At 46.0% G+C, this 16,875-nt stretch overlaps 1 protein-coding gene across 2 annotated transcripts; it reads right to left on the bottom strand.

Moving 5' to 3' along the window:
* Nucleotides 1-2,737: 2,737 nt before the first annotated feature.
* hccsb (holocytochrome c synthase b) lies at nucleotides 2,738-9,156 on the bottom strand. 2 transcript variants are annotated; one of them, XM_086191063.1, is made up of 8 exons: nucleotides 8,999-9,156; nucleotides 8,405-8,528; nucleotides 8,284-8,331; nucleotides 8,072-8,205; nucleotides 7,613-7,761; nucleotides 7,059-7,178; nucleotides 6,893-6,979; nucleotides 2,738-3,282 (listed from the first exon to the last, which is right to left on the bottom strand). In XM_086191063.1, the coding sequence occupies exons 2-8, from the start codon at nucleotides 8,505-8,507 to the stop codon at nucleotides 3,084-3,086; spliced, it is 840 nt and encodes a 279-aa protein (XP_086047189.1). In that variant the 5' UTR covers nucleotides 8,508-8,528; nucleotides 8,999-9,156; the 3' UTR covers nucleotides 2,738-3,083. The 2 variants fall into 2 exon arrangements, with proteins under 2 accessions (XP_086047189.1, XP_086047190.1); XM_086191064.1 differs by lacking the exon at nucleotides 8,999-9,156 and adding an exon at nucleotides 8,879-8,897.
* Nucleotides 9,157-16,875: the final 7,719 nt, after the last annotated feature.

Below are 16,875 nucleotides of genomic sequence, written 5' to 3'. Positions count from 1 at the left end.
TGCAATCCAGAGCCACAGAGACCAGCAGCACCAGTAACTGCAGACAGACTCCACGGCAATGGTGCTTAGTAAAGCTCTATTTTATAAATAACAAATCTTTAAAAATAACAATAAAAGACTTAAGTTACTGCTGTTCTCACTCCCTGATCATTAGCTCCAAAGTTCTCGATCTACGAGGAACATGGAACCTGGACTCCAGTGAACTCAAGACAGAAAGTAGTGATGTCTGCTGGTTCTGCTGGGCCTTACTGGGAGTAACAAGTCAAGTCAATTTTATGTGTATACGACAACAAAAGTACTCTCCTGCCTCTGTACTAGTAGAGCAGGCGTAGAACCTCCCTTCTAGTAGAGCAGGTATAGAACCTCCCGCCTGGTAGAGCGGTTGTAGAACCTCCCTTCTAGTAGAGCAGGTATAGAACCTCCCGCCTGGTAGAGCGGTTGTAGAACCTCCCTTCTAGTCGAGCAGGTATAGAACCTCCCGCCTGGTAGAGCAGGTGTAGAACCTCCCTTCTAGTAGAGCAGGTGTAGAACCTCCCTCCTAGTAGAGCAGGAATAGAACCTCTCTCCTAGTAGAGCAGGTATAGAACCTCCCGCCTAGTCAAGCAGGTGTAGAACCTCCCTCCTAGTAGAGCAGGTGTAGAACCTCCCTTCCAGTAGATCAAGTCGAGCAGAGCAGGAGCGAAATTTAGTTAGTAGCTATAATTAACAATAATCAAAGAAAATGTGGTAATTATTCAGAACAACAATACATCCTATTAATCAAAAATAATAACAAAAATGGGGCATTGCCGGAAAAGCCAGACCAATTACCAAAAATAGTAAAGGCAGTCTCCAAAGGGTGTTCATCCAGAAATGTCAATATTTGGGAGATGCGGTCATATGTAGGATGAACAGAAGGAGTGAAGGGTTAATTATACTTTGCAAAATCAATCAAAATAGAGCTGGCTGGGCTCAGCTGATGAGCAGTGTGAGTCAGGTGAGAGGGTTGATCCGTGGTCTCTGGGCCAGGAAGTACTGTGGTTTTAACACGGGTTCTCCAGCAGCAGAATCGCTGTTCTTCCTGATCAGGGGAGCCAGTAAGCGGTGAAGAGGAGTTCACGTCAGGTAGGAGCCAGAGTTGCGGTGGAAGAGAGCGAACTCTTGGAGCTCTGGAGTTATATATCTTTTTGTGCAGTCACAGTTTTTTGGGTCACTTCTGGGGCTTTTCATCCAGTGGGAGTCATGGAATTTCAGTGATGTGTTTTAAAACTCGGGTGTGGGTGTCATTTTAGGGTGTTTTAGTTGGTTTTTACGACCCTTTGTTCTGCAAATCATGTGGGTTCAGGTCTAGAGATCTCAGTGAGGTCTCAGACAGTTCATGGTAGCTGTCGGCCTTTATGACTCAGGTCTATAGGAGAGGTAACAGTGGAAACATGCTGAGTACTGGTCCAGTTTGAGTTGCCCCACCCAGTATATACATCATGACATTTCACAGGATCGTCAGCTCCACTATTACGTCTTAGTTTGTAGTAAATTATTAAATTATACTAAAACATTCCGTAACTTGTAACGTGCTTGGTTCCGAGATGTTATGGTACTGGACGTTACAGATGTGATGGCATTCAATGTGATAGCATGCAAAACAAGTTCACCTAAAACTGATATATTTTGGTTCATTACGATATTATCAACTATGAATACATGAAGAATTCAAAGTTTTATGCACTGAAGTGAATGAGGGTCTCATCCTCTCACCTGGTTCAATTCTTCCGTCTCCTCGTCGTCACACCAGCACCGGGTCAGCCTGGTTGAACCAGGACACAGTGGAAGAACTTCCATCATGGAACATTCACAAGCTGCGTACCAGCTTTACATGAATGGTTCACTTAGAGACTCGAGCATCCAGCATGTCTGTGTCATTCTTGCATCTTATACACTCTTAATGCTCCGTCAAGTCGTCCGCCTTCTTCAAAGCTCCAGACAAGAGCGACAGCGAGGGAAGAAACAGTGTTTCCTGCTGACCAGCTCAGGGCCGACTGAAGAGGACCAACCCGTCCTGCATTCACAATGACCCCTTCGCATGTGACCCTCTTATTCTTGCATTGCATCTCTAGTAACGTTTTTCTGATGATGTGGGATATGATTTTCATCCCTCAGCCAAACCTGGTGGGCCAGAACTGCAGTAGCTGAGTGAGAAGTGGAAGCGCTTTGTGAAGGCCTGAAGTACCGCAAGGCGCCCACATGACCCCAATTTCTTGCTTTTACAGAGGAATAGAAACATGTTCAGTTCTTCCTTCTTCAGTGATTAGTCTACCATGACCATCAACCTGGACCCACAGCAGCTGTGAGGCCTAGCATGCTAACAGCTAGCACTGACTGAATAAGCAGCATGTTTGGGTCACACCGTCTGTGCTGCTTGTCCTGTTCCGGGTCTGAGTCCACAGGCAGGAAGTTACCCTTGAAAACTTCTGTCACATCCATTTCTGGTACTCACACTTCATGTTGCTTTCATGCATCGGAATCTGATTCTAACGACCTCGTCGCAATCTGCAGGGTTAGCGACCATGGTCATGTATTGATGTAGGTCAGTGTGGGTCACAGCTACCGGGCCGTCATCTTTATAGCATTCACTGCACCAGGCTTCAAACTTGTAACACAAGCTTCTACTTCCAGGCCTTCAGAGTGACACGTCATTTCTGGATCACAACTGTCCTCCAATGATCTTCCCTTGACATCTCCTCATTGTGTTCTGGACAAAGACAACAGAGCCCGCAGGAGAAAGTTCAGATTTATTCATTTGCATTTAGAGACACAAAGCTGGAACCAGTTCTATTTCACTCTTGTACTGTGTTGAAGGCCCTGGCTCTCGTCCCCCTGCTGACAGGACCAAGTTTGTGTTTGATCCGCACCAGCACAAATGACCGGTGCAGTCTCCGACAGGTGAAGCTTCCTACAAGCTAACAGATTCTGCAGAAGGCAACAATCACATACTTCTTCATGAGTCCATTTATCATTTACACAGCAGCTCACGTCCCAACATCAATGTCTCACCATCTGTGCGTGTTAAGTTACTACAGTGAAATGTGTGTGTGTGCAGCACTTCTTCAGGAGGTCCAGCGCCACCACGCCACTTTCATGCGATCCCACACTGCATCTAAAGAGTCAAAGGCAGGGCGGACGTCCAAGATGGAGAACTGGTACGTGTCTTTGTTCACCTCCCCATCATAGTAGTCAATGACGTAGCGCACCTCCTTCCCACAACGGTCGATGATCCAGTCATGGCGGTCAAAGGGCAGCTCATAGCTGCAGTGGAGGAGAAGACCAGGGACATACATCAGGAGCAGACACAGAACAAGGAGCTGGTCCAACCCTCTGAGCACAGTTGGCTCTGCACCTCGAGTCTACCAAGGTTTCAGGTTCAGAGAGTCTTCCATCTTTGACACGCAGACCAAGTAGTGGTGCAGCGGGTCGCCCCCCCACCATCAAGCACGCATGTCAACCACAAATTAACTGCAATATTTATCGGCACTTAATTAAGCGGGCATATGATGTTATTTGAGAGTAAATCGGGTGAAACTAATGATGGCGGCTTGATATGTGTACGACTGGACGAGGCACCGTGGTCAGGCTGCCGTAAGCCGGTCTGTGTCGGTCACCCAGCTGGAATCATTTGGAATCGCCGCAGCTGCTCTCAGTCTTTTACCGTCTCAGAGACCATTTGATGCAGTTTCAGCATTCGTTCAAAGTCTTTCAATGTTTCCTTCATCTGCTGGTGTGATGGGTGTCTGCGACGGACAAGAGCAGCCTCAAGGTCACAGTCTGCACCAAGACTAGGGCTGGGCGATATACATCACCATGTAGCTCATTTTATATCCTGATACGATATACATCACCATATAGCTCACTTTATATCCTGATACGATATACATCACCATATAGCTCACTTTATATCCTGATACGATATACATCACCATATAGCTCACTTTATATCCTGATACGATATACATCACCATATAGCTAACTTTATATCCTGATACGATATACATCACCATATAGCTCACTTTATATCCTGATACGATATACATCACCATGTAGCTCACTTTATATCCTGATACGATATACATCACCATATAGCTCACTTTATATCCTGATACAAAATACATCACCATATAGCTCACTTTATATCCTGATACGATATACATCACCATATAGCTCTTTTTATATCCTGATACGATATACATCACCATATAGCACTTTTTATATCCTGATACGATATACATCACCATATATCTCTTTTTATATCCTGGTACGATATACATCACCATATAGCTCACTTTATATCCTGATACGATATACATCACCATAGAGCTCACTTTATATCCTGATACGATATACATCACCATATAGCTCACTTTATATCCTGATACGATATACATCACCATATAGCTCACTTTATATCCTGATACGATATACATCACCATATAGCTCACTTTATATCCTGATACGATATACATCACCATATAGCTCACTTTATATCCTGATACGATATACATCACCATATAGCTCACTTTATATCCTGATACGATATACATCACCATATAGCTCACTTTATATCCTTATACGATATACATCACCATATAGCTCACTTTATATCCTGATACGATATACATCACCATATAGCTCACTTTATATCCTGATACAAAATACATCACCATATAGCTCACTTTATATCCTGATACGATATACATCACCATATAGCTCACTTTATATCCTGATACGATATACATCACCATATAGCTCACTTTATATCCTGATACGATATACATCACCATATAGCTCACTTTATATCCTGATACGATATACATCACCATATAGCTCACTTTATATCCTGATACGATATACATCACCATATAGCTCACTTTATATCCTGATACGATATACATCACCATATAGCTCACTTTATATCCTGATACGATATACATCACCATATAGCTCACTTTATATCCTGATACGATATACATCACCATATAGCTCATTTTATATCCTGATACGATATACATCACCATATAGCTCACTTTATATCCTGATACGATATACATCACCATATAGCTCTTTTTATATCCTGATACCATATACATCACCATATAGCTCACTTTATATCCTGATACGATATACATCACCATATAGCTCTTTTTATATCCTGATACGATATACATCACCATATAGCACATTTTATATCCTGATACAATATACATCACCATATAGCTCTTTTTATATCCTGATACGATATACATCACCATATAGCTCTTTTTATATCCTGATACGATATACATCACCATATAGCACTTTTTATATCCCGATACGATATACATCACCATATAGCTCTTTTTATATCCTGATACGATATACATCACCATATAGCTCACTTTATATCCTGATACGATATACATCACCATATAGCTCACTTTATATCCTGATACGATATACATCACCATATAGCTCACTTTATATCCTGATACGATATACATCACCATATAGCTCACTTTATATCCTGATACGATATACATCACCATATAGCTCTTTTTATATCCTGATACGATATACATCACCATATAGCTCACTTTATATCCTGATACGATATACATCACCATATAGCACATTTTATATCCTGATACAATATACATCACCATATAGCTCTTTTTATATCCTGATACGATATACATCACCATATAGCTCACTTTATATCCTGATACGATATACATCACCATATAGCTCTTTTTATATCCTGATACGATATACATCACCATATAGCTCATTTTTGGTAAATTCAATGAATGAACAGTTTATTTTATTTTTTATTTCTTCCTCCACTTTCTATCGTCCAGACGATATATATATCGTGATATAGCCCAGCCCTAACCCTGACTATCAGCTGACAGACCTCAGCTCACTCTGGGAAACACCAGTGGTCCAGACACCCGGACAGCTCATGAGTTGCTCCCAGTCAGGAGTTCTGGTCACTGCCCTGGGACAGTGCTCAACCCCCCACAGAAAAACAGACAGCTATGCACATTCCTTCATTCCCTCTGCCATCAGCATCGAAACGCTGCTGATGGCAGAAACCAAACAGGCCATGTATGATATTGTTGCTGATTCATTTATCTTGAATTCATCTACTTGAGCGCTGGTCCCTGCTGTGTGGTGCCGGCTGCTGCTCCGGTGCCAGTGACACGCTGTCTGGGTGCTCCGGCAATTGAGGTTGTTCTTTGTTTTGTGTGACTGGTAAGCTGCAGCTAAATTAGACTGCTGGGATGAATAAAGTCAACTGAATTGCTATTTGACGCCACCTGTTGCTGCTGACACAGTGACCGGCAAATCTGGTCAAGCTTCTCGGCAGTGAAAATGATCTCTGGAAATTCCCCCATCAACACGTTCACTGGTATCATCGTCTTCCTCTGCTTCATATGGACGAATCACATGCTACATTCCAAGGAGGTACACTTGTTCATAATGACAACAACCAAGACATTTTATTCTGCTCTGCTGTGTCATCACACTGAGGGCCGTATTTCTCTGCTTCTCTGACTGAATGGAGAAAAATACACCTGAAACTGAAGCTTCAAGCAATAATTCATATTTCAATGGCAGACATTGTTATTGATGGCTCTGATTTCTCTAAGTGGATTATTGATTTCTTATCTCACCACTATTAGTCAGAGGATCTATTTCTATAACCTGATCACCTCAACTGCAGATTAAACAGCACAATTTCTGATCACATGACACAATTATCTTGGTTTGAGTTTCTATGATCAAGACCAGTTTCCGGCAAAAGTCCCTCGTGGAGCAAAAAAACATGAGTTTTGTGACCCCTGTCACCATGGAAGGTCAACCTGTACATGTACAGACTCACCCCATCCAGTGGCGGAGGCGGGCCCTCGGGGAGTACTCTTTGGCTTTCCCTCCAAACCTCTTCAGGGTGGGTCCACATGGACATTCACTAGAAGGAAGAGGAAGCCCTTGACTCGCACACCAGGACGATGTGGATGCTGATGAACATCAAGGATGTTGAGACTCACCCTGCATGCAGAGCCTCCCACTTCAGAATCTCCTCCCAGGCCTGCTCGTTGTTCCGGTTGTGGATTTTAATGATGTTGGTCATATCTGGAGCGGCGAGGTCATCGTCACGCCAGCGCCACCTGCAGCATGGGACACACACACACACACAGATGCCAGCCCTGCAGCCATCTTTGATGCTTTAGTCAGCTGACTCTTTCTCAAACATGCACACACCTGTTTGTTCAGTATCTTGAGTGTGTGTGTGTGTGTGTGTATGTGGTGGTGGGGGGACATGCGTAGCCTCCTGCTACATCCCAACACGTTGAGGGCATCAGTCAAGCTGTGGAACACAGCCGTACTACTAACGGGTAATAGAAGTACAAATACAGACTGAGTCTTCATTGATGTTTTTATATCACCAAACACGCAGCTTCTCGTTTACTGAGCTGAAAGGTGCTGGGAAACCAGCAAACACTTCCATCTCATTTGAGGCTTTGGCTTGATTCACAGCTAGCATGTGAGCAGCTCTTTCACACGAGTCTCAGAATGGTTCTGTGTGTGATGAGGAACTGACCCCTTCCGCAGCATGGCGTTCCAGAACATCTGTTCTGATGGGTAAACCCAGTTCTTCTCTGTGCCGTGGCGGGGAATGGTGGACTCCTCTCTGGAGATGGACAGTTGGAAGGGTTGGTCCGGAGCAGGGATTTGGTTGGGAGGAGGCATCTAGACACACGCACGCATGCACGCACGCACGCACGCACACACACCTGATGTCTTAATCCAGATAATGTCTCTGATGACTCAACCACTTTGACCAGGAACAAAAAGTCAACCAGTACCACCTGGACAAAAAGTTGAACTGACATCAAACAAGCAAATGAAAATGTGACATCAGATAAAACACGTTTGCTTTCCTACAATAACCCAGTATTGTAAGAGAGATCTGAAGCACCAACAAGTACAATATACATGGAATACTGCGCTGTCAGGAACATGTCTGGGAACACAGAGCCGGTGTAGCTGGAGCTGGTACCATGTTTGCTGGGTCGATGTCACTCTTCCCGTCTGCTGCTGCTTTCATTGGACACTCAACAAACTCATAGGCCCGGTTCTGGTGGGCTGGACCCGCTTCTGCTCTGTGCATGGGACACTCAGACGGGGGAGATACTGCAAGAGAGCAGAGACATGCAACACTGGGCCGTCTCCAACCATCACACACACATAAGACATGTCAAGCAGTCCCACCTTGGACAGGCTGAGCTTGATGCATGGGACACCCTGGAGGTGGAGCCCCTGAAAAACACACAGACATGAGTTGGCCACAGTTCTGCCTTGATAACTCCAGGTGTATGAAGACGTGCATCACCTGTAGCAACTGGAGCCGGAGTGGGGCAGCCCTGAGGGGGGCCTTCCAGCATGGCCTCCGCCCTGACCGTCGGGGCAGCGGGTGAGGTCGCGGACGCTCCCATCGTACCTGGCTCGGACACAAACTATAAGGATACCTAAGATTAGCACATGCACGGAACACGCACTTCTATGTCCACATCCAACACAGTAGGGACCCCGACCCCTAGTCCCGCCAGACACCCATCTCAGCTGGTGGTGGTTTGGCGTTAAGGCCAGTCCTTCACCCGGCAGGGACGGAAGCTGATTCTGCCAGTAATGTCCCCCTTTGTCTCGGAAAGCCATGATGCGGGACGAAGTCTTCAAGGTAACTACCCGGCTGACGTCATAGACATGTACGTCGTCCTTCTCAGCCGGCTCGTTACTGACGGGCTGAGTAGCTTTAGCGAGCCTTGCTAACAGCTAAGCTAATATCCACGCTAACACTAGCTGCTACCTTGACCGTCTCTTCGCCTCTTTATGTTTCACATCCGTCATCGAGACGTCCTCGGGACGACACGTCCGCGCCGCGCCACCAACCGGAAAACTGGACCCGGGGACGCGGGGAGAGACTCACCAGCGGGCGGCGACGCTCGTCCTCTTCTGCTCGCTTCTTTTCCAATGTCAACGTGCAGGACACGCTTGAGTTACATGAACTTACGTACGTGACTCGTCATCACGCTCTGCCGAGAAGACCGTAACGTCCTTTGGTGTCTTTACGCAAACTGAGCACATGGTGACACAGTTGGTGTGACGTCATAACAAGTGCTAGCAAAAACAGGAAGTCAACAGTTGTGCGTAAAACTAAGAGACACAAACAAATAAACACATATAGACTTGAATCAGTTTGTTGAAATATTGTATAGTTTTTTATCTAACATTTCATGTTATTGATATAGGATTTGAGTAAAAATACTGGAATTAACATATTAAACAAAATTTAATAAAAAAAAAACGAACGACATGTTAAACATGACAACAGTTTGACAAATTCATTACATGCAGCTGCTGGAAAAATAGGACTGTTAAATATTAAGCACACTTAATCATCGAGAGTTCAGGCCTGCTGCCCGTGAAGTTCCGGGTTCGAGCCCCAGCTGCAGCACGGGGTCTTTCTGGGTGAGTCTCCATGTTCTCCCTGTTCCTGCTGGGTTCTCTCTGGTACTCCAGCTTCCTCCACAGTCCAAAGACATCAAGAGGGGACCAGGTTAATCCAGACTCTAAATTGACCGTAGGCGTGGCTGGGAGAGCCAATGGTTGTCTGTCTCTATGTGTTGGCCCTGCCATGGACTGGTGACCTGTCCAGGGGGAAGGCTGCTGGGATAGGCTCCACCCCCACCACACTTAACAGGAGAAGAGGGAGAACATGCATGGATGTTTATTCTGTAGCTGCCGTGTGTGACCACCAGAGGGCGGTAAAATGCCATTTCACGTTTAGTTTCTGTCAGTTCGGCCCAGAACAGTAAATGAATGATGACTAAAACAATTCAGTTGTCACAAGATCTTTGTTTGTCATTGACAATTGTATGGTAACAGAGGAAAAAGAGATTTATATGAAAGTACACATAAAACCCCTTAAATATAACATGGCCTAGTCAATGTCATTCAGACTAGATCAGTGTGCTCAGATGGTACCAAAGACAGGGACGATGGTCAGAACCGACAGGCTGAACTACTAGAAGGCAGCAAATGATCAGGACAGATACAACAACCTTCGGTTCCCCAAGACTAATGGAAGCATGAGGAGCCCACAGGCGGTTGGCCACGGATAAACACCTCCACAGAGTCAAGAGGTCCAGAGAAGTGAATGGGAAGAACCAGGTCTGAGCCATCAGCACATAGCCCAGCCAGTCACCAGATCTCCTGCTGGGATAATCAGCTGCCAAAGGAGGAGATTGTGGCCCCTGAAACCAGGACCAGGAAGCTCCTCACCCTGCAGGGAGGGTTCCAGCCCAGGTCTAGAATCCTGAGACTGATTTCTAAGAGGAGCAAGGGAGGCCCAGAACTGGTGAGCATCAGAGCCACTGCCCAGGACTAGACCACCAAGATCCAGAACTACATCAGGAAGATGTCCCCCAAAGATGAACTGTTGAGTGAAAACCTCAGGCAGTAGAAACCTGATGCTGCAGAGGAAGAGGAGGAGCCATGATGGAGGGACAAGCTCCTGCAAGGAAGGAACCACCTGCAGATAGGAGAAGAGTCTGATATCAAGCATCCTACCAGGGGCTGGACTGGAGACACCAGGACCAGATGGGTAGAGGCCAGGGTCAAGACCTCCAGACAGGACCCTGGGAGCAGGCTGAAGTCTAGACCTCCAGACAGGACCCAAGGAACAGGCCGGGGTCTAGACCACCAGACTGGACCCCAGGAGCAGGCCGGGATCTAGACCACCACACAGGACCCTAGGATCAAGCTGGGCCAAGATGCCCCTGACACAGTTTACCAAATAGCAGCATGGGGGAAGATGCATGTAGGGAGAGCCTCAGTGGAGCACTGGAACCAAGTGTCTGCATCGTGGACCAGAACATCTGCTCAGAGTCTTGGCTGGAGGTCTCAAGGTCAGGATGGAAGACGCTCCTAAGGTGGTGGAGAACGACCCAGCTAAGATCCTGGGGGGCTTCTAGATCTAAGCTAACTAACTGGTGCTGGCTAACCAAGCAGACCTGGTGCTGATGGACCACAAACAGAAGAAAGTGGTGGTGGTGACAGATGGAGCATCCAAGAGACAGCAGCACCAGAGGATGGTGTACCAGGAGCTGGATAGAGACCAGGAGCTGGAAGAGGAGCTGGAGGAAATGTGGGGGTGAAGGCAGCAAAAGTGCCACTGGGGGCTGGGATCCCAAACTGGGAGAGTGACTTTAGCAGGTTCCAGGTCCAACACCTGATGTCTCAGTCCAGAAGAGCACAGTCCCAGGACCAGCTGAGACACTACATCTGAATGCTGAATCTTGATTTTGCATTTGAATGACATCTCTGCCTTTCAGTTTGAAAACCACCTGCCACCCCCCCCCCCAAAGTGTCAGAAATGAAAAAAAAAAAAACATTGCACAACTGTCCAAGAGCGTAGAAGAAACAGACAATGCAAAAGTTCAAGTCTCACCAGCAGCACCAGTACATACATGTTCACCAAGATAAAGGACTGCTTTTTCTTCTTTTTTTAAAAGATGTCTTTGTCTTGATAAAGGCAAAAAGAAAAGATATTTGTGTGTCATGTGTACAGTTTTGACTCTTCGGACAGTTTTTAACATTTTTTACGTGCCTCAGAACTGATAAACGCCGATGTAATATGCATTGAAAGAAGGGACAGGAAATGGGAGATGTTGAGCAGAAAAACTCAAACATACGGCAGTTCTCCTCCCATTCAGAAGTGGATGTTTTAATGCTTCATGGCAGTGAAAGAAACTATCCAGCCTAGAAAAGGAGGTGGAGAGTAAGGTAAGGCAAGGCAAGGCAGTTTTCTTTGTGGCCTGTTTCCACCACCAGTTTGTCTCCAGGCTTCATGGCATCATAACAACATCCTCTGCCCTCAGAGCCTCACATCGACTGAGGAGAAACTCCATAGAAAACCTTTAACAGGGAAAAATGGGAGAAACCTCAGGGTGAGCAGGGGAGGAGGATCCCTCACCAGGAGGGACAGACGGACAGGAGATGTTGGTACAGACAAGAAAAGAGTTTTTAACACAGAATGGAGGAAACATGGAAATGTTAATAACAGTTGAAGAAGGAAGCTTCTGGAAGGGAAGGCAGGGAGAGCAAGCCAGCTTGATGGGGGACTGGATGGTAGACTGGTTCATGGAAGGGGAGGCAGGGAGAGCAAGCCAGCTTGATGGGGGACTGGATGGTAGACTGGTTCATGGGAGGGGAGGCAGGGAGAGTAAGCCAGCTTGATGGGGGACTGGATGGTAGACTGGTTCGTGGAAGGGGAGGCAGGGAGAGCGAGCCAGCTTGATGGGGGACTGGATGGTAGACTGGTTCATGGGAGGGGAGGCAGGGAGAGTAAGCCAGCTTGATGGGGGACTGGATGGTAGACTGGTTCGTGGAAGGGGAGGCAGGGAGAGCGAGCCAGCTTGATGGGGGACTGGATGGTAGACTGGTTCATGGGAGGGGAGGCAGGGAGAGTAAGCCAGCTTGATGGGGGACTGGATGGTAGACTGGTTCATGGAAGGGGAGGCAGGGAGAGCAAGCCAGCTTGATGGGGGACTGGATGGTAGACTGGTTCATGGAAGGGGAGCGCAGGCCGGTGTAATAGTAGGGGATAAAAGGGGGGGTGGGGGGCGATGCAGGCGGCGGTTGGAACTCTGGTGGATCTGTGGAAACACAGAGAGACTGAGAGACACCAAGGAGGAGAGGAGGGGAGAGGAGTGGAGAGGAGAGGAGAGGAGAGGAGAGGAGAGGAGAGGAGAGGAGAGGAGAGGGGGAGAGGAGAGGAGAGGAGAGGGGGAGAGGAGAGGAGAGGAGAGGAGAGGAGAGGAGAGGAGGGGAGGGCTCCATGTAACCTGATGTGTCCCCCAGCAGTCTAAGCCTATAGCAGCATAGCTATCAATGGTTCAGAGCTACCTGAACCAGTCCTGACTGAAGGCTCTGTCATAAAGGAAGGTCTTAAGCCTGGACTTAAACGTAGTTAAAGTGTCTGCCTCTCTGACCCATGGAGAGATGCTGGTTCCACAGTAAAGGAACCGGTACGTGAAGGCTCTACCTCCCAGTCTGTTTTAGAGATACTGGGAGTCACTAACAGAACTGCATTCTGGGAGCGGAGTGCTCTGGTGGGACAGGAGGGACTAATGAGTTCTTTCAGATAGGATGGAGCTTCATCATTGAGAGCCTGATGAGTCAGCAGAAGGATTTTGAAGTGGATTCTAGCTCCTACAGGAAGGAGAGAAGCTAAAGTGGAGAGATGTGTTCTCTCTTCTAACTCCCTTCAGAACCCTGGCTGCAGCGTTCTGGACCAGCTGGAGACTCTTTAGAGAGTTGTTGGGACATCCTGACAGGAGAGAGTTGCAGTGGTCCAGCCTAGAAGTGATAAATGCATGCACCAGTTTCTCAGCATCACTCTGGGAAAGGATGTTCCTAATCTTAGTGATACTGCAGGTGGAAGAAGGCGGTCCTGGTCACATGCTTTATGTGGGAGCTGAAGGAAAGGTCCTGGTCAAAAATGACTCCAAGGTTCCTTGCAGTTGTCCTCAGGGTCAGGGTGATGCCATCTAGAGTAGTGATCTGGTTAGAGAGGTGTCCCTGAGGGGTTTAGGTCCAAACATGATGACCTCAGTTTTATCTGAATTTAGCAGTAAGAAGTTAGAGGACATCCAGGATTTCATGTCTTTCAGGCAGTCTAGCAGATTAGTAAGCTGGCTTGTGTCGTCTGGCTCCATCGACCAGTAGAGTTGTGTGTCATCCTCATAACAGTTGAAGTTGATTGAGTGCTTCTGGATTATGTCACCTAATGGGAGCATGTAAAGAGTGAAGAGAATCGGTCCTAAAACTGAACCCTGTGGTCCACCATATGTAACTCTGCTATACTCAGAATGGTCATTATTAACATGAACAAACTGAAACCTGTCTAATAAGTAGGACTTAAACCATTTTAGGGCAGGTCCTTAATCCCAATTTCATGGTCTAGTCTCTGTAGCAGGATGCTGTGGTCGATGGTGTCAAATGCAGCACTGAGGTCCAAAAGTACAGAGACGAGACCTCTGTCTGAAGCTATAGACCCATTTACCGTTAGTAAACAGATGTGAGATAATCGGCACACGCGCGCATTGTTGGCCCAGAATCGACCATGGCGGACCTTAGCGGATTGACAGATTATTGCAAATTATTAAATCAGAAAGATATCTTTCTGACTTATCCTGTCCTGGTGGTCTGTAAATATTGAGTAATGTTACTTCTTTCGAGTCTAGTGTTCCCCTCACCAAGACAAAACACCCTTCCTTGTCCACGATCTGTTTGGAGAGCTGAAAGTCCACCTTATTTGCAATAAGTATTGCGACTCCTCTTGCATTTCCATTTGCATATGAAGAAAAGAAAAGTATTTTTAAAACCCATTTTTTTCAATTTCTCGTGTTCAGTTTTAACCATATGAATTTCTTGCCAGAATATTATGTGTTGTTGTTCTCTTTTCATCTTGGCTAGAAGTTTTCCTCTTTTAATTGGGTTCTGTAGCCCGTTAACGTTCAGCGTTATGACTCTATATTCTTGCTGAGGCATTTATCATTGGATTCAGTAGTCCCCTCCATTATATGTACCCATGATGACCTTAACACTTGAACATATGTAGTAACAGTAACAAGGAACTTGTAACTTAAGAACACACAGGTAAAAAAAGAAACGGCTTCCATAACAGAATTTCCTCTTGAAGAGGAGTTCAAGTTGGAGAGGGAAACCTGCAATATATGAAGGGCCTCCAGTGCAAACTGGGATAACTCAGGAGTGAGTATCAGATCAGTGCACGCTCGGAGTAATTTAGACAGGCTCCCAGTCCAGCAGTCTGATATATATTATCTAGTAGCAGTAAACTAAGGCATTCAACCCAGGTAGGTATTTAGCTTACAGATTACAGGGTTATGAAAAAAGAATAAAATAAAAAGAATCAAAAATAAGAGAGATACACAGTGTCTTATTTTTTTTTAATGGATCAGTTTTTACTCCTGTGCTGGTTTAAGTCACTGTGCGTGGGCAGATCTTACCGCGGAGGTAATCACTTGATGAAGTGATGTTCACCTTGGCGTGGAGGCTGTGTCCACCATGTCACGGCGGAATCCGCTGACCTTTTTCCACGCCCTCTCTCCGTGTGTGTCTGGGTTCCGTCGCTTGGCTTTCACCATCTCCCAGGATAGTTTCTTCAGTATCTCCGCCGGTGTCGCTGCAGAGGGCCCCTCTCTGGTGATGTCATCCGGTGCGAGTCCCCTCTTTCTTAGGTCCTCCGTAGCTTCCGCTGCGCTGTTATACATGACGGGGCCGCTGTCAAAAAACACCCGGAGTCTGGCCGGTGGTGGGGTTTGAAAACGGAGACCCTTTTCCTTTAGTAGCTTTCTGATGGGGGCGTAAGCTCTCCTCTTCTTTTGGATCTCTGTTGGGTAGTCTTGGTCAAAATATAACCTTTGTTGCTCGAGACGAATCTCTCCTTTTCTCCACGCGGAGCGAAGCACCAGCTCCTTGGTTCTGTATTCCTGAAAGTAAATCACAACCGAGCGGGGGCTGGCATTCTGCGGTGATTTGGGACCCAGTGCGCGGTGACAGCGCGGTATGCCAAAGTCCGTGTCTTGAAGCGGCAGCTTGGCTTTAATAAGACTTTCAATAAACCCTTGGATTCTCGGGGGATCCCGTATATGCGAATGCTGTTTCTTCGTGAGCGGGCCTCTAAGTCAGTCAGTTTGGCTTGCATTTGCTCTTGGTTTTTCAGAGTTTCAGTTAGTACCTCATTTGCCGCGGCGGTCCATTCCTCCATGTCAGCTACTCGCTGCGTTGCCTCTTCAGCTCTCTCTGGTTTCTTTCAAATCGGTCATGATTTTGTTCAGTTTTTCATTAACGTCTTCTCTGAAACTAGCCAAATCTCTCTTCATATCCCTAGTGAGGTTGTCACTAAAACAACCTAGTTCCACCTTCACATCTGCTCGAATAGCCTGTATTTCTTTGTGAATGGCCCCGATGCTAGCTTGCAGGTTTTCCATTGCTAATGCCATGTGCTCGTTGATCGAAGCGAAGTAAAATCTGGTCAACTGGACGTAAGTTTAAACTTAAACTTACATCCAGTTGACCAGATTTTACTTCGCTTCGATCTACGATGACCTGGATGAATGAGAACCTACACAGACTCGTGCTTGTTGTTTACAGCTCCGCTGTCTTTTCCTGTCGGGCTTTTTCCACTTTCTTCTTGGTTCTGGGTTGACTTGTTCCTAGTTTTTCCTTTTCATTATCCACCTAACATAATGATTTCAGAGATTCTGTGGGTTGAAATAGCTCAAATCTGGGGGATTTAAAAGATCAGACTGGGAGCGCTTGCTCAGCACATCCGCTCACCTTGACGCCATAACCGGAAGTCCTCTTTAAATGTCATCTTAAATGTAAATCTAACAGTTTTAAACTCAAATTGACAGTTTATTCTGTACAACTGTTTACATTTGTACTGCATTTTTTGGAAAATATTTTTGGCAACCACAGCTGCCAATTGTTTTTTGTAAAAACAACAAACCATTTTTTACAGTGTACCTGTAAGAGATCACTATAGATATTTGCAAATCAGACACTGTATCACAAAACATGTAGACTGGGATCATATTAGAGAGAACCAACCATGATCGAGGCTCACTTTAGTTATCTGAATAGCTTGTATCAACAAGGAAAAAAACAGTATCCCATATTTACAAAAACTAATGCTGGACAAGTTAGAAAATACTCTACATTGAGAGTACCTAGGCACTTAACCTGACTCTTCTCCTCTTTGGGGTAGAATCAGTC

The sequence above is a fragment of the Aulostomus chinensis genome, chromosome 21 (assembly GCF_037954235.1).
Source record: "Aulostomus chinensis isolate RoL2024-O1b breed Wild chromosome 21, RoL_Achi_v1.0, whole genome shotgun sequence".
Lineage (NCBI taxonomy): Eukaryota > Metazoa > Chordata > Actinopteri > Syngnathiformes > Aulostomidae > Aulostomus > Aulostomus chinensis.
The sequence above is the reverse complement of the archived record's forward strand: the minus strand, read 5'-3'. Positions and strand labels throughout refer to the sequence as shown.

Excerpts from the sequence above, each read along its gene's own strand:
- hccsb (XM_086191063.1), bottom strand. The coding sequence starts at position 8,507 with ATGGGAGCGTCCGCGACCTCACCCGCTGCCCCGACGGTCAGGGCGGAG. Across the intron at positions 8,332-8,404 it reads TCCGGCTCCAGTTGCTACAG|GGGCTCCACCTCCAGGGTGT; the intron begins GTGATGCACGTC and ends TGTGTTTTTCAG. Across the intron at positions 6,980-7,058 it reads TGGGAGGCTCTGCATGCAGG|TGAATGTCCATGTGGACCCA; the intron begins GTGAGTCTCAAC and ends TCTTCCTTCTAG.